The 18,997-nt window shown below is 37.7% G+C and overlaps 1 protein-coding gene across 1 annotated transcript in view; it reads right to left on the bottom strand.

The window, feature by feature from the left end:
* Gpr158 (G protein-coupled receptor 158) overlaps positions 1 to 18,997 on the bottom strand; it is a 356,067-nt gene that overhangs the window by 158,981 nt on the left and 178,089 nt on the right. The window contains exon 3 of the mRNA XM_036187671.1: positions 15,914 to 16,016. Coding sequence (XP_036043564.1) covers positions 15,914 to 16,016 — 103 coding nt within the window. The remainder of the gene's footprint in view (positions 1 to 15,913; positions 16,017 to 18,997) is intronic.

The raw sequence follows: 18,997 nt of genomic DNA, 5'->3' as shown, positions 1-18,997 counted from the left end.
TAAGCATGCAGAAAGAATGTAAGAGCCAGAGGGGAAGACACCAAGGAAAGAAGGCCCTGTAAATCAACAGGATCAAAGCACATGTGAACTCACAGAGATGAGGCAGCATGCACAGGGCCTGCACAGGTCTGCGCCAGATGGAGTCCTAGAGCTGGGAGCAGTAGACACATGAGCCCACCACTATCTCAGAAGCTATCTACAAATGAAGTCACTTGCAAAAGAAAATTGGGTTTTTGCCAAGGGAGTCTCACAGGTGAAACAAAGTACTCTTAAGAATGGGCTGCATGCCCAGAGTAGATGGCCAACAGAAAATGAACTCAACAGCATCTTTGGAGGTTCCTTGTCTCATAATGACAAGACAGAGCTTTTTTTTTTCAATTTTATATTTTTTTAATTTATTATAAATATAACAGGATAATATAATAGATATATTATATCCTATTGGTCTTTTGGCATGTATTATGGCTTCTAGTTCAGTGTTTTTATGGTATTCCTAACTGTGGAATTCGAACAAGTGGGTCTCTGCATCTGTATCTGTTTCTTGTGCTTTTACTTGGTCTCCTTTCCTTCTGTTTGTTTTGTCCTATTAGATGTGTTAGGTTTTGTTCTATCATATTATACTATACTATACTATACTATACTATACTATACTATACTATACTAAATGTACTATATTTTATTATATTGCATTGTATTATATTGTATTATGATCCCTTAGATGCCTGTTTGTTTTCTAATAGGACCGAAAGGGAATGGATCGAGATGGCAGGGGAGATAAGAAAGAAATAGGAGGTGTAGAGGGAAGAGAAATAAAAATCAGGATACATTATGTGAGGGGAAAAATCCATTTTCAACAAAAGGAGAAAAAAGATTTACAACAAAGAAGAATTGCAAAATCAGGGTAGAGCACAACCAAGAACAAAGTTGAAGAAATCCACTCTGGAAACAGATTACATCTCTTCTAACAGAGAGGGAGCTCAATGTGAACTAAAGATTTTCATATTTTGCAGATATATTTACTAAAAGTTAAGACATTTTGAAGTAAAGAAAAAAGTAAATATATAAGCCAGTTTTATAGAGAATTTTATGTCTCAGCCAAGCTCATATGTGTTGGAATTTGAGGACAAGTTTTTTTTTTTTTACATATATAAACTTTATTACTCAAAATGTAGAAATAAAAAAGTACACACTGAAATTAACACTACTTAAAGCCTAGCACTTTTATGCAATTAGAACAGTCATTCTAAAGTTGTGGTGCTTCAGAATAAAAAGGATAATTAAATTTGTGTGTGTGTGTGTGTGTGTGTGTGTGTGTGTGTGTGTGTGTGTATAAGTATCTATCAATGAACAACTAGGTTGATGCTAATTCATTTCTATAGTAAATAGAGCATCAATAAATATGGTAGTGCAAATATGTCTATTGTAGAGTTTGAAGTTCTCTAGCTATATACCCAATAGTGAAATAGCTAGGTCATATGGTAGCTCTACTTTTCGTTTTTGAGAAATTCCCAAACTGATTTCCATAATGACTATATTAATTTGTACCACCACCAACAGTAAATAAGGGTTTCTTTCTTTCCATACCCTTTCCAACATTTATTATCAGATTTCTTGATAATAGTCATTCTGACCAAGGTGAGGTGGTATCTCAAAGTGTTAATTCACATTTTCCTGATGGCTAAGAATATTGAACTCTTTTAAAAATAGTTACTGGCTACTTGTATTTCTTATTTGAAATTGTCAATTCAGTTCATTTGCCCTTTTGCTGGTTGGCATTTTTTTCTTTTGGTGTTTAATTTTTACAATTCTTTGTTAATACTGGATATTAGCCCCTTAGCTAAAGTGTAGCTGGTAAAGTTTTTCTCCCATTCCCCAGGCTGTCTGTGTGCTCTGATGAGTGTTTCATTTGCTGTAGAGAACTATTCTATTTTCATGTAGGCCCATGTCTTATACTGATGGTTAGTTCCTTTGCTATTGGTGCTCTATTAAAAAAGTTCTTGCCTACCCCAATATCTCAAAGTGTACATCTTTTGTTTTCTTCTCAAAGTTTCAGTGTTACAGGTTTTTAAGTAGAGTCTTTGATCTATTTGGAATTGATTTTTTTGTTTTTGTTTTTGTTTTTCGAGACAGGGTTTCTCTGTAGCTTTGGAGCCTGTCCTGGACTAGCTCTGTAGCCCAGGCTGGCCTCGAACTCGCAGAGATGTGCCTGCCTCTGCCTCCCAAGTGCTGGGATTACAGGCATGCGCAGCCACCGCCCAGCCTGGAATTGATTTTTATACAAGGCAGAAGATCAGAATCTCATTTCATTCTCCTGCAGGTAGAAATCCCGTTCTACCAGCACCATTTGTTGAACAGGCTATCTTTTTCCAGTGTATATTTTTGTCCCTTTTGGCAAAACCTAGGTGTGTGGCAGGAGCCATGCGACTTCTTTGGAAAACAAGGCCCGAGAATAGCACACATGGCTCTCTTTGTGGCAAGACCCTGGAGGCCCTGACCCACTTGGCAAGGACCCGTGGACAGTTTGCTGCGTGATTCTGGGCATGACCCTGGGAGCATATGTTCTACATGCTCTCTTTATGCTAGCCACATTGCTGGCCTCAACAAGTCACAGTAGGTCATGAAGTTTACTACTACTTATTTGCAGAACTCTTCTGGGAAGAATGATTTTTAACCACAAGAGTTTTAAAGAAATGCTATTAAATAGATGACATTAGGAGTTAATAAGAATATTCAAGCAATAGAGAATAAAACAGAATCATAGAAAACCACAGTTCCTTCATTTCTAATAACTGTACCAATACCCTAAGAAGTTAAAGGAGATGGAATGAAGGGCAAGGGATGAGCAGTGACAATTATTAAGAGTATTCCAAGTTAAACTGCCTATAGGTTAAATAGGAAAACCTGGTATGCCCCCAGAGGAGATAGAGTAGTACAAAATGTAGAATGGATTGATCCAGCTTTGGCTGGTGAATTGATTGTGAGAACCCAGACCCTACCAAATATAAATAGTAACTACAAGAGACAAATTTGTCTTTCACTTTGCATGAGTCTGTAACAGTATGTGCTGCCAACTGAGCACATTGTTCCACCTGTAGGTGTGTCTAGTCAGAAAATTTCCTTTGTAGCTTGCAAAACTGCTTATGCTTTTGACGATAGAGATATAGATAAAAAAAGGTAATGGCTACTGGTAGGAGAGTTGGGAGATGTACTGTTAATTATTGTAACCATTTTTAGAAACTTTGGAAGTAAAAGCTGGTTGTAAAATTGTTCATGCAAGCCATTGAAACTGTATAAATAAAGATGGCTAAAGCTATCTGGGGCCACTTGTTTGAATCACAGCAGGTGGTCACATTTTTTTCATGGCATCAACTCCACACATCCACCCCAGGTTCATGAATCCATCTGGAGCAAGGCCTCCAGCAGGTAGGCATAGCTTTTGTTGCTTTATTTCTGGGTCTCTATTCTACTTCATCAGTCTACCTGTCTATTCTCATACCAGTACCAGGCTTCTCTATCCCTATAGCCTTGTGAAATAATTTAAGATCAGGTATTGTGATACCACCAGCATTGTTCTCTTTAGGATTGCTTTGTCCATCCATGGTATTTTGTGGTACCATGTGAATTCTTGTATTGCTTTTCATAAACCTGTAAAATATGACATCATAATTTTATTTTAAAAGGTATGGATGTCATTAAATCTTTAAGTTAATCTTGGTATTGTAGCCATTTTCATAATATTCATTCTGCCAATCCAGGAGCATGGAAGGTCTAATATTGTCTGTGATTTCCTTTGTCAATATCTTGAACTTTTCACTATGGGAGTCTTTCACTTCTTCCATTAGATATATTCCTAAATGCTTAATTTTTGTAGCTATTTTGCGTGAGGTATTTTTTCCAAATCTCTTTCTCTTAAGAGTACAATGCTGATATAATTGATGGCTACTATTTTTGCATTTATCTTAGACCCTACTACTTTATTGTAAGTGTTTATTATGTCCAAGAGTTCTCCAGTAGACTCAAGTAGTATCTTTCAAGTAAATAATTATTGTCTGTAAATAGAGATAGTTTGATTTCTTCCTTTCCTGTTTTTATTCCATTTATGTCTTTCTGTTATCTAGTTGATGCAGCTAAGACTTCAAGAACCATATTGAATAAGATAGGGGAGAGTAGGCATCCCTGTATAGTTCTTCATTTTAGAGGAAATGCTCTTAGTTTGTCTTAATTTATTACAGTATTGACTGTAGGCTTGTTGTATAGAGACTTTGTTATTTTGAGGTGTATCCATCTGTTCCTAAAGTCTCCAACGCTTTTATCATGAAGGCATGTTGAAATTTTTAAATACATTTTCAGTGTCAACTGAAATAATTATATGGTTGCTATCCTTAAATTTATTTAAATGGTATAGAGACAGTTTTAAGGCAGAATTCAGGAACAATTAAGGCAGCAACATTATGCAGTATGGCTTATTGGTCTACTTGAAGGAAGAATCAACATAAGATAGTATGACCTACCATAATAGTTTCACGTAGGTGTTGTGATTTTCTGCAAAAGAATACCATAAAAACATGTGGAGAGGACACAATAATAATAGAGGTGTGCAGAAGACTGTGCAATTATACTGTTTAAGAACTGTACCCCAAGGATCTGAGCTGGAAGTCTCTTCTCTGAGGACTAGCTTTCATAGTACCAGAAAGTGTCATTCAAGCTACCAAGAAGGGAAGCAGCCAGCAGTTCTACCCAGCTGTGATGCCTATGAACCACAATGATGACCAACATGTCATAATAGCTCTAAGGATGCAGTAGTGGCATATGCATAACCTGGTGTTAACCAACAACTCTCTAATAAGACTCAAAGTCTGCCCTGACAAGAGGGAGATCATTCTTGGTGCTATAAATACTGCTAAGCATTTGGGGCTAGTGAAGTCATGGATCTTGAAGAACCTACAACTATACCTTTACTAAAAACCATCATAAATCCTAACTACATTTTAAATATTGATTATTATATCCACAGATGAGTGTGGGTCTCACTCCTCATCAAAGAAGCATCTATTTGCAATACACTGAGACCCATTGCAGAAAACTATAACTGATCAAGCTTCAGAGAACACATAACTATGGAGTGCCCAGATCCAACTGATGCATCTGTAAGACAGCTCCTGCATTGGAGGCCCATGAATCACAGCAGAAGATGGGGCAGAAAGATTGTAGGTACTGGAAGAACAGGAAGTGTGCTGTGATGCTGAGTCTCCTAGAAATGTTACTGAAGCTGCATTCACAAAGTCACATCAACATGACTGTCTAAATAAAGACAACCATTGGACATGCTAACATGGAAAGGGGAAATTTCACAGATCACAACCCAGACAAAGAACTTCAGGCAACTTGGAAATACTGAGAGTGGGAGAGATTGTCTTCTATTCATACTTTGTTTAACAGATTATACCTCAATTCCTGGAAGGTGAGATATTATACTTCCTGAGCTGATCAAAGTACCACATATGTTCCATTTTCTTCCCCAGATAAAACTAAAACAATAAAGGATTTATAAATATAGAAATGACAGTAACTAAATACAAGACTAGCAGTGAAACTCTAAGCTACTCTATAATAATAATTTGAAAAATAATAATTTGCATTGATCATATCACTATTTCAGTACTAATGGATAAAAGAAAATTTATTAGAAAATAAACAACCATGCTTTATTCTTTTGTGCTAAAAAAAATCTCAGAACAAGGTCAAAGAAGGCAAATAAAGTGATGTCATACAAGATCCTCTTTCACAATTTTCTTAACATCATTTGTTTATCAAAAATCTTTAGGTTAACTCCTAGTATATTTCCAGCAACAATGAAGTCAAAATACAATGGAAATACCAACCAACACATTCACATTTGTTGTGGTGCTATTAAAATCTAGGCAATCAGGCTAGGTCTCTATCAGCAGAATGGGTAAAGAAAATGTGGCCTTTACACATAGTTGAGTATTATTCATCCATAAAGATGAAATACGTCATTCTCAAAAAATAGATGGGAATGAAGGTCATCATAAGCCAGACTCAGCAAGACACCTGTTACATGTTCTCCTTCATACATGGAGATAATGAAAAGTGATGAAATGAAGTAGGAGAAAGAAACTGGGATGAAGACGGTTGATCAAAGGGATAAGCCAGACACAGAGACAAATAATGGACATGTATATAGAAATGTCACAGAGAAATACACAAATCTACATAATCAATATGAGTTCATTAAAAAGATATTTGCATATGCACATAAAAATCACAAGATTAAGGAACATAAATTAAAAAATAAAGAAAACTAAATCTTTTAAAAGTATCTAAGACAATGCTTTAAATACTCAATGCTTTCTGCAGGACATAAAGGACAGTTAATCAAATCACATAGTCCTCTAAAACTGATCAATTTGTGCTAGGTTCTCTATCTAGGACTAAGGAGTAAACAGTTTATTTAAGTCATATGGCTACCAACAAATAATAGTGGGCTCACTGTTAGACTGTTGGATGGTACTTAAGTTCATGGTCACTTAATGTTCTCCATTCTGTGAGAACAGAGGCCAGAATTTGTGCATCCTACTACACTCAGCACTGAAGATAATGTTTACACACACTAAATACTCCGGAAATGCTTACTAATGATGAAAGTGCTCTCTGAAAAGAGTGACTTAGCTAATCACCCAATGTTCCATTCTTCATGCTCTCAAACCAGCTAAGAATTTATACAGATGATGTTTTTCTAGATGCTAGACACAAACTATAAAAATGCATTAAGAATGTGTGATTGCAGATGACTTTGGCACTTTGTAGGCAAATATGTGCAAACCATGCCACTGATGTTTGATTTGTAAATCTCAGATTTGTAAATCCTCCGCAGAGAGAATGTCAATGTGCTGTGCTGATGCTTAGGTGCCCTTGAATATGAGGCTTGAAAATTTCAGATAAAATGGATATGTTCTAAAGAAAAATGGCAAAGACTGAGCCTTGGAAAAAATATAGGATTGGATTTTGGAAGAAAGTTATCACTAGATTTATAGGATATTTGAAGAATATTAAATATTCACCTCTAAACAAGCCTGTCAAAGCAAACTGTCAGTGTGTGAACAATGTGTAACTTATTTGCTAATTTTAATTTTGTTGCCTCGACAAGAGAAGAACATTAAACTGCTTGAAATTTATACATACATCTATATATTTCATATATACATCATACTGATACAGACTAAAAAACATGTAAACTCTAGACTAATAAGCAAAGCATAACACATTTCTTCAATCAACATAAGATAGTATGACCTACCATGGTTATTAACATCCTATTCAAAGTGACATTGACATTGGATGTGATACCTAAAGGGAATCCCAAACCCATGGCCATAAAACAGGCTTTAAGAAAACTGCACCCACCATGGAGCTCTAGAAAGCAGCCAATCCCATTGCACAACCTGGAGCCCAGGAGTTGCAAAGCAGACAATTGGACCAAACTATTACCTTGCAGCCCAGAGTACAGAAACAGCCACTTCCTCCCACCCTGCACTTTTAAAACAGTTTATCCTTAAAAGCAGTTTCTGGGCCTGTCAAACCATACCCTCCCAGTCTTGACTATGAAAGCCATTCTCAAACTCCACAATACATTCTCCTGGATCCTCAGTTACTGAGCCAGGAACTGAAGGCTCCTATCTCTCAGACCAAAAAGTCTGCTTTTGCTGATTTAAGGCAATCCAAGTCTATTTTATTTTCTTCTATTATGTTAATGCTTACAATACCAGGAAAACCATAGAAATAGACACAATTTAGAAATTATAAAATGGGAAGAATTTATCAAACTATAAACTTCAGAAGGTCCTTTTTAAATTTTAATTTTATATACATTCCAAGGTTTCCTCAATAAGTATGCCACATTTTTGTGATAAAAATGTTTTAATACTATGTCTTCTTGGGTCTGGTAATGAGCTCACTGGGCAAACATAAAGCCCTAAGTTCATATCTTCATATGAAGACATAGTGTTATATGCCTGTAACCCCAGTGCTGGGAAGTTGAGGGGTAGGGTGAGACCTGGCAATCCCAGGGACTTATTATTCAATGTTCCTGGCTCAGTAAGAGGCCCTGTCCCAAAACATAAGGTGGACAGCACCGGAGGAGAGACACCCTCTTCATCTTCTGTCTTCCACATTTCCATGCACAAGCACATGTGAATGCACACATACATATATAAATACACATCACACATAAATCACACACTACATATATATACACTACACCATACACACATCATATACACCATACCCCACATACACACACACACATCACATACCACACACACACACACACACACACACAGACACACTACACATGCCTATACACCACCACACATCACCACACACACACCATGCATGCACATACACCATATCTCACACATGCACACACACTATGTCTTTTTATACACAATAAGCTGACTTTATCAAGTAAAATTTTGTTCCAAATCACAGAGAACTAGTAAATCTACCACTGTTAAAAATCCTTGAAAAATTTCCATCCTCTGGACTGGTAATGTTCTGAATCTCAGATTTTTGTTAATTTTTTATTGTGTTATCATTTAACTTTACAAAAAGTTACAAGAGAGTACAAAGTAATTTCATGTAGCACGAATCTTAAATGGTCTTATTAATTAAAAAAAAAAAAAAAAAAGCTCAGGAGCCAGGTGGTGGGATGAATTCTGAAAAATCAGAGAAGCAGAACAAGCCACAGTTAATCTCACCTCGACAACTCCTCATCCAGTCCTGTTTCCTCAAACTGGAAGCTTCTGAGTCCTCATCCGAATGGATCTCAGCTAAACTGCTGCTAAAAACCTGAAAGCTTAAAAGGGCTCTATTTCCTGGTCCTCATGGCTTATACAACTTTCTGCTTCCTGCTATCACTTTCTGGGATTAAAGGCGAGTGTCTTTCCCTAGTAAGACATGAGATCTCAAGTCCTGGGATTAAAGGTGTGTGCCACCATGCCTGGCTCTGTTCCCAGTGTGGCCTTGAACTCACAGAGATCAGTTTAATCATAGTGCCTCTGGAACACTAGGATTAAAAGCGTGTGCCACTACTGCCTAACCTCTATGTTTAATATAGTGGCTGTTCTGTTCCCTGACCCCCTGATAAGTTTATTGAGGTGCACAATATATCAACCACAATTTCATATTTTTTTTAACCTGGAGTCATGGTTATTTACATGCTAATATTCTCATATTCTTTAAACAAAAGTTTAAAGTATTATTTGTATGATACTTTGGGTGTAGGCTGGATACACTGTGTCTTCACACACAAACATTTCAGTTTGTGTGTACTAATGAGAGGCACCTCCTTGTATAAAGCAGGGTACAATTTCAAAATTAAGAGAATTAATACAGATCCACTGTAATTATTTTGGTGCAGCCCAAATCAAAATCATACCATATGTCACAACAATACTCTCTGCAGCCACTTTTCTCCATCCAAGATGAAATCCAGGGTGTGATGGATTCCACTGCCACCTTCTCTGGTCTGGGACAATTGTTAGTGCTTCTTTGACCTCTTTGGCCCCTAGCTCTTTTTGGATCCCCAAATTTTATTTATAGACAGCCCCTCAGTATATGGCTGCTTGCTGCTGCCTCATTACTATTTTTAAGATTCTGAAGGCTATATCTCCTTTTTAGAGCCTTGTAGTTTTTATTAGATAAGTAATGCATCTTTACACAAAAAGAGAAAACAAACAGGAAAATAGAAAACAAAAATAAAAAATAATTACAAGATGCAATGAGAAGGGTCACTAAATATTTGTAAACAAACTTACAGATATTCTGTCTAACACAAGGAGCTGCTGTGTAACTTACTGGTAGTTATATTTACTTATGAAACAACTGTTAATGTATGTGAATCTCTACATCACAGTTTACTAAAGTAAAATGACATAAACAACAAAATAGATGAGTTGGTAGAATGACATAGCAACACATAATTTCAGGCCATGATCAAGTAGAAAGATGTTTGTAGATTGGAACGTTATACCTCAGAACACAGAGTCACAGGACAGGGCAACTTGAAAACCTCCGAGACCAGGAAATCTGCTCCCGTGCTGGGAGGTATTACTGATACCCACTCAAGGGGGCAAATACCAATGGAAGAGGAGAAGAAAGAGAGAGAATGCAAGCTTCCAATAACATTGACACACATGTTTTCAAGAATTCTGGGTGCTAACCACTATGGTTAGAATGTTGATATTTATCATCTCATTTTTATCCTTATAAAAATTCCATAAAGCAAGTGATATCCCATTTTCCATATATAATATAATAAATATAATAAAATAAAATGTAATATAATAATATAATATAATATAAACAAACTTAAATAATTTGGCCAAGGTCACAGTTCAAGTAAATCATTGAGGTGGGACTCAAACCTAGGACCTATTCCAAAGGCTGTGTGCTTAATTGTTATCTGACACTACAGGTAGAAGCTCACATCTCAGGTTAGTGACCCCAGCAGCCCTGCATGGATGAAAATGTACCCAAGCACTTGATAGCACAGCCATAGAGCCAAAAAGTAAGCAGCCATCTCAGGTAAAACTGGCCCCACTGGTGGAGCTAGATCTGACCTGAGCCTGTTTCCTGTGGTCTAGTCTCTACAATCCCAGAAAATACTATGTAAGGCACCAAGGGAAAAGAGCAATTAAACAGTTCTACCCAGCTGCACAAAAATTAACACCACGGCAAGATGTGCATCAAAGTTCAATAAATTCCACTTACATGTTGGTGACAACCAAGAGCTGTCTACTTGGATGTAAAGACACTAAACAGGAGGGAAATTGTGCCTGGTACTGGAAATCTAGCCCCTTACCTGGGTTAGTGAAGACATTGACCATATAGTCATAGCAAAGATCCTATTACCACCACAGTACTCCATCAGCATAATCCTGTACTACATTCTAAAGCTTATCCTTATACCCACAGCTAAGTGTGGCTACTGTCCCTCATCAGCCTGTCCTCACTCAGCTTGGAGCTGCCCTTTGTCTTAGCACTCAGCATTCCTGCATTTTGCCTTTTGCAAAGAACTTCCTTTTTTTCTTCCTGAAAAACTCATTTTAAAGGCTCTAGTTCCATTCTTGTCTGTCTGCTGTACCATAGCCCTGGAGGGGGGTAAATGACAGATTGCCATCTTAGTTATGGGTCATTGGCAACTTGGGCTGTCTTTGAAGTCAATCTGAAAGGCAAGAAATATAACTGAGAAGCTGGTAGCAATCCATACAGAACACAGAATATATTAATATGGAGATGCAATCCATACTAATATAGATGAATTTGGGGGTATAGGGTGTGAGAACATCATGAGTTTGCATTTCATCAACCTGGAAGTGAACAGCCTGGATTTGAGGAGACAGCTGTACATCATCAGGACTTAGTTTTTCTGAAACCATGCTATCTCAAGATGTCAGCTCCTATTAGCGCACATGACTACCAATTTCCAAAGAGATGCCTGGACCCAAGTCTCAGGGCTGTCAGCTTAATTTCAAATCACATCATTTAGACATACCATGGTTGGTCTTTATAAGCCCCTGTCTACTGTGCACTTAGGTCTAAATAAAGGATCTTATGTCGCTCCACATTTCAAAAGGGTTTTTAACACTTACATTTGCATTTTCTCCAAAAGATCAGGACCACAGGATAGATCTCCTCTCCAGAGAGCAAAGAGACTGCATATGGGACTGTGGAATCCTTTTCTAGGCTAAAGCCTGGAAATGTTATCTTTGCAGTGCGGTCTTTCTGCTTTCTGGGGCTTGTTCTCTCTGTCAGGCAGCTGGCCAGTCTCCCTTTGATGCCTCTGTTCTCCTGCATGTTCCTTCTTATTGTCCTCCTTTTGTGCCCACCGTTGCTACAGACTGGATGGCCATGTCCTCCTTCTGATAAAATTCATTCTCAAAAGCTCTATCCTAAGTCACTAGTTATCCCAGCATAACACAAAATTTAAAATATAGTGCCAATAGACCTTAAGGATTGTCTCACCATATGCATCACCAGTATTATTATTATTATTATTATTATTATTTTGTGTGTGTGTGTGTGTGTGTGTAATACATATATAATTCATCCAACTATGTCTATGGACTACTTATTATATGCCATGGACTTGGCTAAAGACTTTACATGTTCAATATCTTCTTCATATTTGGCCTAAAGATTACACAAGGTCATTCCTTACCAAATGAATATCACTTCAGGAGAAAATAGAAAAAATCAAGCCACATTCAGAAAGACAAATACCATATTTTCAGATGCAGAATGAGGGACACACATATATATATGCATCTATATGACATGAAAGTAGAAAATCTATTATTTGAGGGGATGAAGGGGAACTAATAAGAAGAGGGAGAAGCGGGGGTGGGTAATAGAGGAAAAGACAAATGTCACATTTTTGTCTTATGCAGAATCTAGATTTTACATACATATATATTGCACATAACATTAAAGCAAAGAGGGAGCAAGGGGATCAGTGGGGGCGGAGAGGGAGCAAAAGGGTAATGAACACAGAATGTTTATGAAAGGGCTATAAAGAAACCCATTATTGTGTGTGCTGATTTTAGATAATACAATTTTAAAAGTATGAAAGTAACTTCTCCTATAATTTTCTGAATTACTATGATTAAATAATTAATGACTAAAATTAACATATTACAATGTGCACTCATGTGGTATTTCTAATACTTAATAAGAAGTATAATGAAAACCTGCGTAGATCTTGGATGATGATACTCATTTTCCTGGCCAGAGTGCTAGACTTTTTCTTTAGGAAAGTAAGTGATTAAATGTTCAATTTTCATGCAACCTGACAAGCCATCAGGAAAGATATATTTGGTTTAAATGGATTTTATGGGCTTCAAATTATAACAATAACTTGCTGTGGATAGTGCTCTGTGTAAATAAAGTTCTGATTGGCCAGTGGCCAGGCAGGAAGTATAGGCGGGACAAGAGAGAAGAGAATTCTGGGAGGTGGAAGGCTGGGTGGAGAAAGACACTGCAAGCCACCACCATGACAAGATGTAAGGTACTGGTAAGCCACGAGCCATGTGGCAAAGTATAGATTAATAGAAATGGGTTAATTTAAGATAAAAGAAGTAGATAACAAGAAGCCTGTCACGGCCATACAGTTTCTAAACAATGTAAGTTTCTGTGTGTTTACTTGGTTGGTTCTGAGCGTTTATGGGCCTGGCGGGTGAGAGAGATTTGTCCTGACTGTGGGCCAGGCAGGAAAACTCCAACTACAATAACTGGCTTCCTGCTCTGTCACTAAGCAAAGTCAATCACAGTTAAGTATATGCTGAGGTCAAAGCTATACTCAACTATAGATCTTTCCCAAAACCATGGCCTCCTCTCTCTGAAACAGTGTATATAACATGGGAGGTAGACATAAAAAAATAAAATCAACTTGTTCTTAGAGAGTGGGTCCACTCTAAAATTTAAAACAAGCAAAAACCCAGCTTTTCAAATGAGGGGAAAAGTAGGAGTGTGCAAATTAAATAAAGCTAAGTTGTTAAAGGTTAGCCAGTTTCTCCTGGCAGTGTTATAAGCAAGTGGCACAGTCATTTTCTGGTCCCACAATATTTAGATGTTTTATTTCAGTCACACAGTGGGAGCTGAGAACAAATGTGGGTAAACCAGACACAAAATACCAAATACCTTCACATGACACAAGCTAAACATACTTCTTTCCCCTTCAGTGCTGAATCATGAATTATGTCTGGACCAGATCTATGAAGAATGCCACGGTAGTTCTGGCATTGTGGTGGCTGGACACACACACACACACACACACACACACACACACACACACACACCAGAAAAGCATCAACTTCCTGAAAACATTATCAGTGTGGTTGTATGCTTTCTATGGCCTCAAAGGAACTTTTAAAAACCCAAGAGCTTGAAATGTTTGTTATTTCCTTGTTTCTGGCAATTAGAATCTGAGCAGAGTGTACCTGGGTTTCCAGCTGCAGATCTGGTCAAACAGGAAGCAAGACGTCTGGTTAGGTCACACTCTCACTGGGAGCTCAAGTCCTCTAACAGCTCAGGTTGTGAAACTCAATTGAAATCCTTGTCTTCTTGAAGGATGTCAGTGAAGTCTGCCTGAAGTCCCAGCCTACATTCTCAGAGCAAGATAGCTTATCTCTTCAAATCAGTACAAGTCTCTCTCTGTGTGTCTCTCTGTCTGTCTGTCTGTCTGTATCTTTCTATCTATCTATCCATCCATCCATCCATCCATCCATCCATCCATCCATCCATCATGTATCTATCTGTCTATCTATCTGTGTGTGTGTGTGTGTGTGTGTGTGTGTGTGTGTGTGTGTGTCTTAGTATATGTGTTTATGCACCCTCCTTCCCTTCCTCTCTTCTACAATGGGTTCTATCTTGTGTCACAATGCAACATAGGTAGTTTTTCAGCAAGGTGACTGACTCTTTCACTGTGCTTACAGACCCCACTGCACATAAACACAGGACTTATATTGTATGTATATGTGGGAGACAGAACCGTCCAAAATTCTGCCTACACCTATTACTCAGAACAAGAGTTAAACATGACAGGGGAACTTGAGAAGTAAAATGTAAATGGATTCCAGACTAAAGAAGGAGGTTTTCTAAGAGGAAGAAAACAGTCTATTAATAAACCTGTAAATGTCTAAATTCATGGAGGAAAACTGCCAGGGTAGAGTCTCAAATGTACCCTTTAATATTGCCTACTAGAGATGCAAATTACCACAGATAGCAGTAACAGAGTGCCAAAGATTAATGGATAACTGTATGAAAGAGACATATGCCTAATTTTTAGCAGCCTCTAAATCCAATTTCCCATGAAATCCCCACATTTTTACCAACGATATTCCTTTTCATCAGGTAGTATGTCCAATAGCTGGCCAAAAGCCAATATGGCTCTATGGAATTTTCTATATTACAGACAGAATAAAACTCAGTGTTTAAATTACAACACTAATACTCTCTGGAGTAGGCATAAAGTAAACAGATGATGAAGTTTTGTTGCTAGTGTATAAATCCTGTATAATCACCCCACTTTTGATATGAATAGGCCTACCAATATAAGGGTTCCTTCTCTCCTTTGACTGTGGACATTGCACAGCCAAGTGAGAGAGAGTCACTCCCACAATTACATTCTGTTACAGGAGGTTGGAAGAGCAGGATGGGAGGGTCCTCTGGTGGCTGTAAGGGAGTAAGTGGGAATGTGTGAGCAGCAATGTGTGAGCAGAAAACGACAGACCTTGATAGAACTTTTAGAACTGAGAATAACTCCATGCAAACATTCAGCCACAAAATTAGGAGCTCTGATTGTGAAGATCTGAATCCCTCAGACAATCTGAAAGCCTTCATGGATTACCTTCAGCCTCAGAAGTCACACCTGCAACATCTTTAATTTGGTGAGAGACTGAGTGAAGGATCCCACTAATCCATAACAGGCAACCTGAGCCATGGAAATTAAATGATAACAACTGTGTGTTGTTAAGTAGCTAGCTGATAACTGTCCATGCACTATTGAAAAGTAACATATGATAAATTCACAAATAAAATAAATGGGCAGAATAAGCTTTAGAAACTTTCTAGTAACAATTCTCAAAAATTAAACCTTCAGGCTTTTAAATGTTTTGAAAACTAAAATCTTCCCTGAGCACATGTCTTCATGTACAGCCACCTAAGCACTGAAAATGCCAAACCCAAATAAAAATCCTCTAAGTGATTCAAGAAGGCCAAGCCGATGTGCATTTGATCTTGTAACTTCAACAAGGTTAAACAGGAGTCTGAATGATGGTCAGCAGATGTGTTACATGTGTGTGTACATGCATGCACAGAGGCAAAGAACACTTACTCTGAAAGTTGTTCACAGAGAAGACACGGGGATGATAGAATCCTGCTTTGCAAATGCACTGATAGGCTCCAAGCACGAATCCTAGGCCTTTGATTGGCATACACTACAGAGACAAAAAGACAGCAATATAATTGATCATAGTGTTGCTCACAACAGCAAGACTCACAAATAGTTATTGTTGCAAGTGTTATCAGAACCAGCACTTTTTCGAGAAATAAAGTGTTTCATTTTTGAACTTCTGTTTTAGGTTTGTTTGCCAGCAGCCTCCCCACCAAACCTCCAACCCCCCCCACGCCCCCCCTCCTTTTTTTTTAAATAACAAAGTTCCCTTTCTAAGCATAAACTGTTAGGCTACTGTGGTAGCCAATCTTTCAAGCATTCAGTTGTCTCAAGCATTCTGAGACATAGTTTCTTTCTAAACCTCTCAGAGAATCCTACTGCTTCAAGAACTATTTCAAAACCCACGTGAATATTTTATAAGTCATTGCACAGCAGCTGTTCCTGTCAGAGCAAATGTGGGGAGGTGAGGTCACAGGTTCAGAAAAGGTGAGGCACAGAATTCACTTTTCTGACTTAAATATTCATTAGATTTCATCCTTGAATCAAACTAACACAGATTGTTGAAGGAGAATGCAGTAAATTTTAAGATATAAATATAAAGGAGAAGAATCTAGACAAATTAATGATCCCAAAAGTTTGGTATCTAAAATCCGTTTTGTAGATCAATATTCTCCATATTCATAAAAAAGAAGGCCTGTGACCAGCTGTGCAAAGTTAAAACTTCTAAGAAGTAAATGTGACAAGATGGATTTCTAATGCAGAAATTTTTAAGAGAAAATACTAAATGTTTAAATAATAATTCTATAGTCTAAGCTTAAAATGTATGAGCATCAAGACCCATTCGTTGTACTGTGAAACATCAGGAAATGAAATGCATTTATGTATTTTTGATTTTCTAAGTCAGAGGTAGAGCAGAAACATCTTGAAATGGCCTCCACAAACACGTTCCTTCATGAATGCCCCCTTTTCACACATTGCTTGGTTTTATCCTTTGAGGTCCTCCACCCCTCTTTTTTTCCTTGGAATACACACTTACATGCAATTGTGTCTGTGGAATAGGCTGATTCAGGAGGCTCACAAACTGAAGACCTGTCTGGGCTACACAGTGAGTTCAGGGTCACTGTAGTTAAGTTGGCAATGCCTTGCATCAAATAAAAGATACAAAGGCCTGGGGATGTAGCTCAGTGGTACAGCACTTGCCAAGCATGCGAAAGAGCCAAGGCTCAGCCACAAGTACTGCAAGAACATAGGTTCTTGGCTCATGGAAAATAACAGCGTGTCAGGTGAGCGCCAGGCAATTCAATTGAGTTAACCAGTATTTACAAAATAACTGCTGTGCACACAGAGACCTCCTACAGGACCTGGTGGACAAATTACACACTATTTGCAATGATCCAATCACATTCCAGGCAACTACAGAATAGGCCAAACCATATTTCTGAACTATATAAATAAAAGAACAAGTACAACATTTACTTTGGAGACTTAACAGAATTATGGCAACATTATATTGTACATGGTCAGTCATAAGTGGAGATTTGAATTCTGACTTGATTATATCCTAACCATATGGACTTAAACTCATTCTCTGAACTCTCCCACCCGTATTCTTATTTTAATTTGTGAGAACATTCATTCAGTGAGATGTTCATGCAGTTTGAAGGAGGTGGAGCTACCAAAATATTCCAATCAACTAAGTAAGAGGAAGAGGAAAAAATGGGATTGACAAACATTTTGAGAAGTAAAAATATCAAGGGAAACATTAAGAATGGAGTTCCAGCTGGGCCTCATTCCACACACCTGTGAACTCTGCTATATGAAAGACTGAGGCAAGAAGATGGCAAGGTCAAGGCTCGCCTGAACTATAAATCAAGTTTAAAGCTAGTCTGGGCAAATTAATGAAACTCTGTCTCAAAGTAAAAAGTAAAAAGAAGGCAGATATGTTAGACCACCCACTTAGCACCCACAAGGCCATGAGTTGGATGCCATTACCAATATAATAATAATAATAATAATAATAATAATAATAATAATAGTAATAAGTCATCAACTGACCCAGTAAAGGCAGAGTGGGCTGTGGAAAAGATCACTTCAGTTTAGTGGTGCTAACTGTGGAAGTACTTATTTGAAATTTAATTCTAGATCACAAATTCTTGAACAGGAAAAAAAAAACACAAACAGCATGGTATTTAGGAAAGGTGTCTAGCCCAAGTAATTTGGAAGTGAATTGCACAAAGATGACAGGTAAAGCAGTAAGTAAGTTCGAGTAAGCCTGAATCACTAATGGAGTACTCACAGGCAAGGAAGGAAATAAGGCTAAAAATGTGAGCCACCAATCCCTTGGACTGTTGTTCACTCACTAACCACCAGGGTCGCTCTAGCTGGCTGGCTAACTGTGTGTCTACCCCTTTCCTGCCTCAGTACTCCATGTTCTCCACCCCCCAGAAACTTCTAACAAGACTAAGACAACGTTCTCTACTGGAGAACAATATTTTCTCTACTGGAATTTGAAGGTTAATGGTATTTATTAAGATAGTACTAATTTCTTGATGTTATTATTTAACAGTAGAACACCAACTCCATGGAGAATTATTAATGCTTAGGGCAAATTTGAAAGTTTATTGCAATAAAAGTATTTCTTGACTACTTAGCTAACTTCAGAGCTAGCATAACATTGGAATTTTTTTCAATGTAGTTGATTAAATAAATACTGCCAAATAGAAAAGCCCTTGGACAACAATAACAACAAAAATGTACCCTAATTTCGTTATAGAAAACAGAAACATGAATCTGTAATTACTTCAAACTTTTTATTCTGCTCTTACTTTAAGCTCAACGGAGAGAAGCAACTTTTAGTTGAATCCATAAGTATCCTATTCTCTTATTCTGGTTCCCCCTCCAATATGGCGGAGCCTGCAGGAACTGGATATGCTACAGTCACACAGCATCACCTTGGAGTATAAGTGGCCTTCATTTACTCTTCTAGTAAGGATTGTGACTTTGCAGCCAACTTGCATCATTTGC

This window comes from Onychomys torridus, chromosome 5, assembly GCF_903995425.1.
Source record: "Onychomys torridus chromosome 5, mOncTor1.1, whole genome shotgun sequence".
Classification (NCBI taxonomy): domain Eukaryota; kingdom Metazoa; phylum Chordata; class Mammalia; order Rodentia; family Cricetidae; genus Onychomys; species Onychomys torridus.
This window is presented reverse-complemented; position numbering and strand designations above follow the sequence as displayed.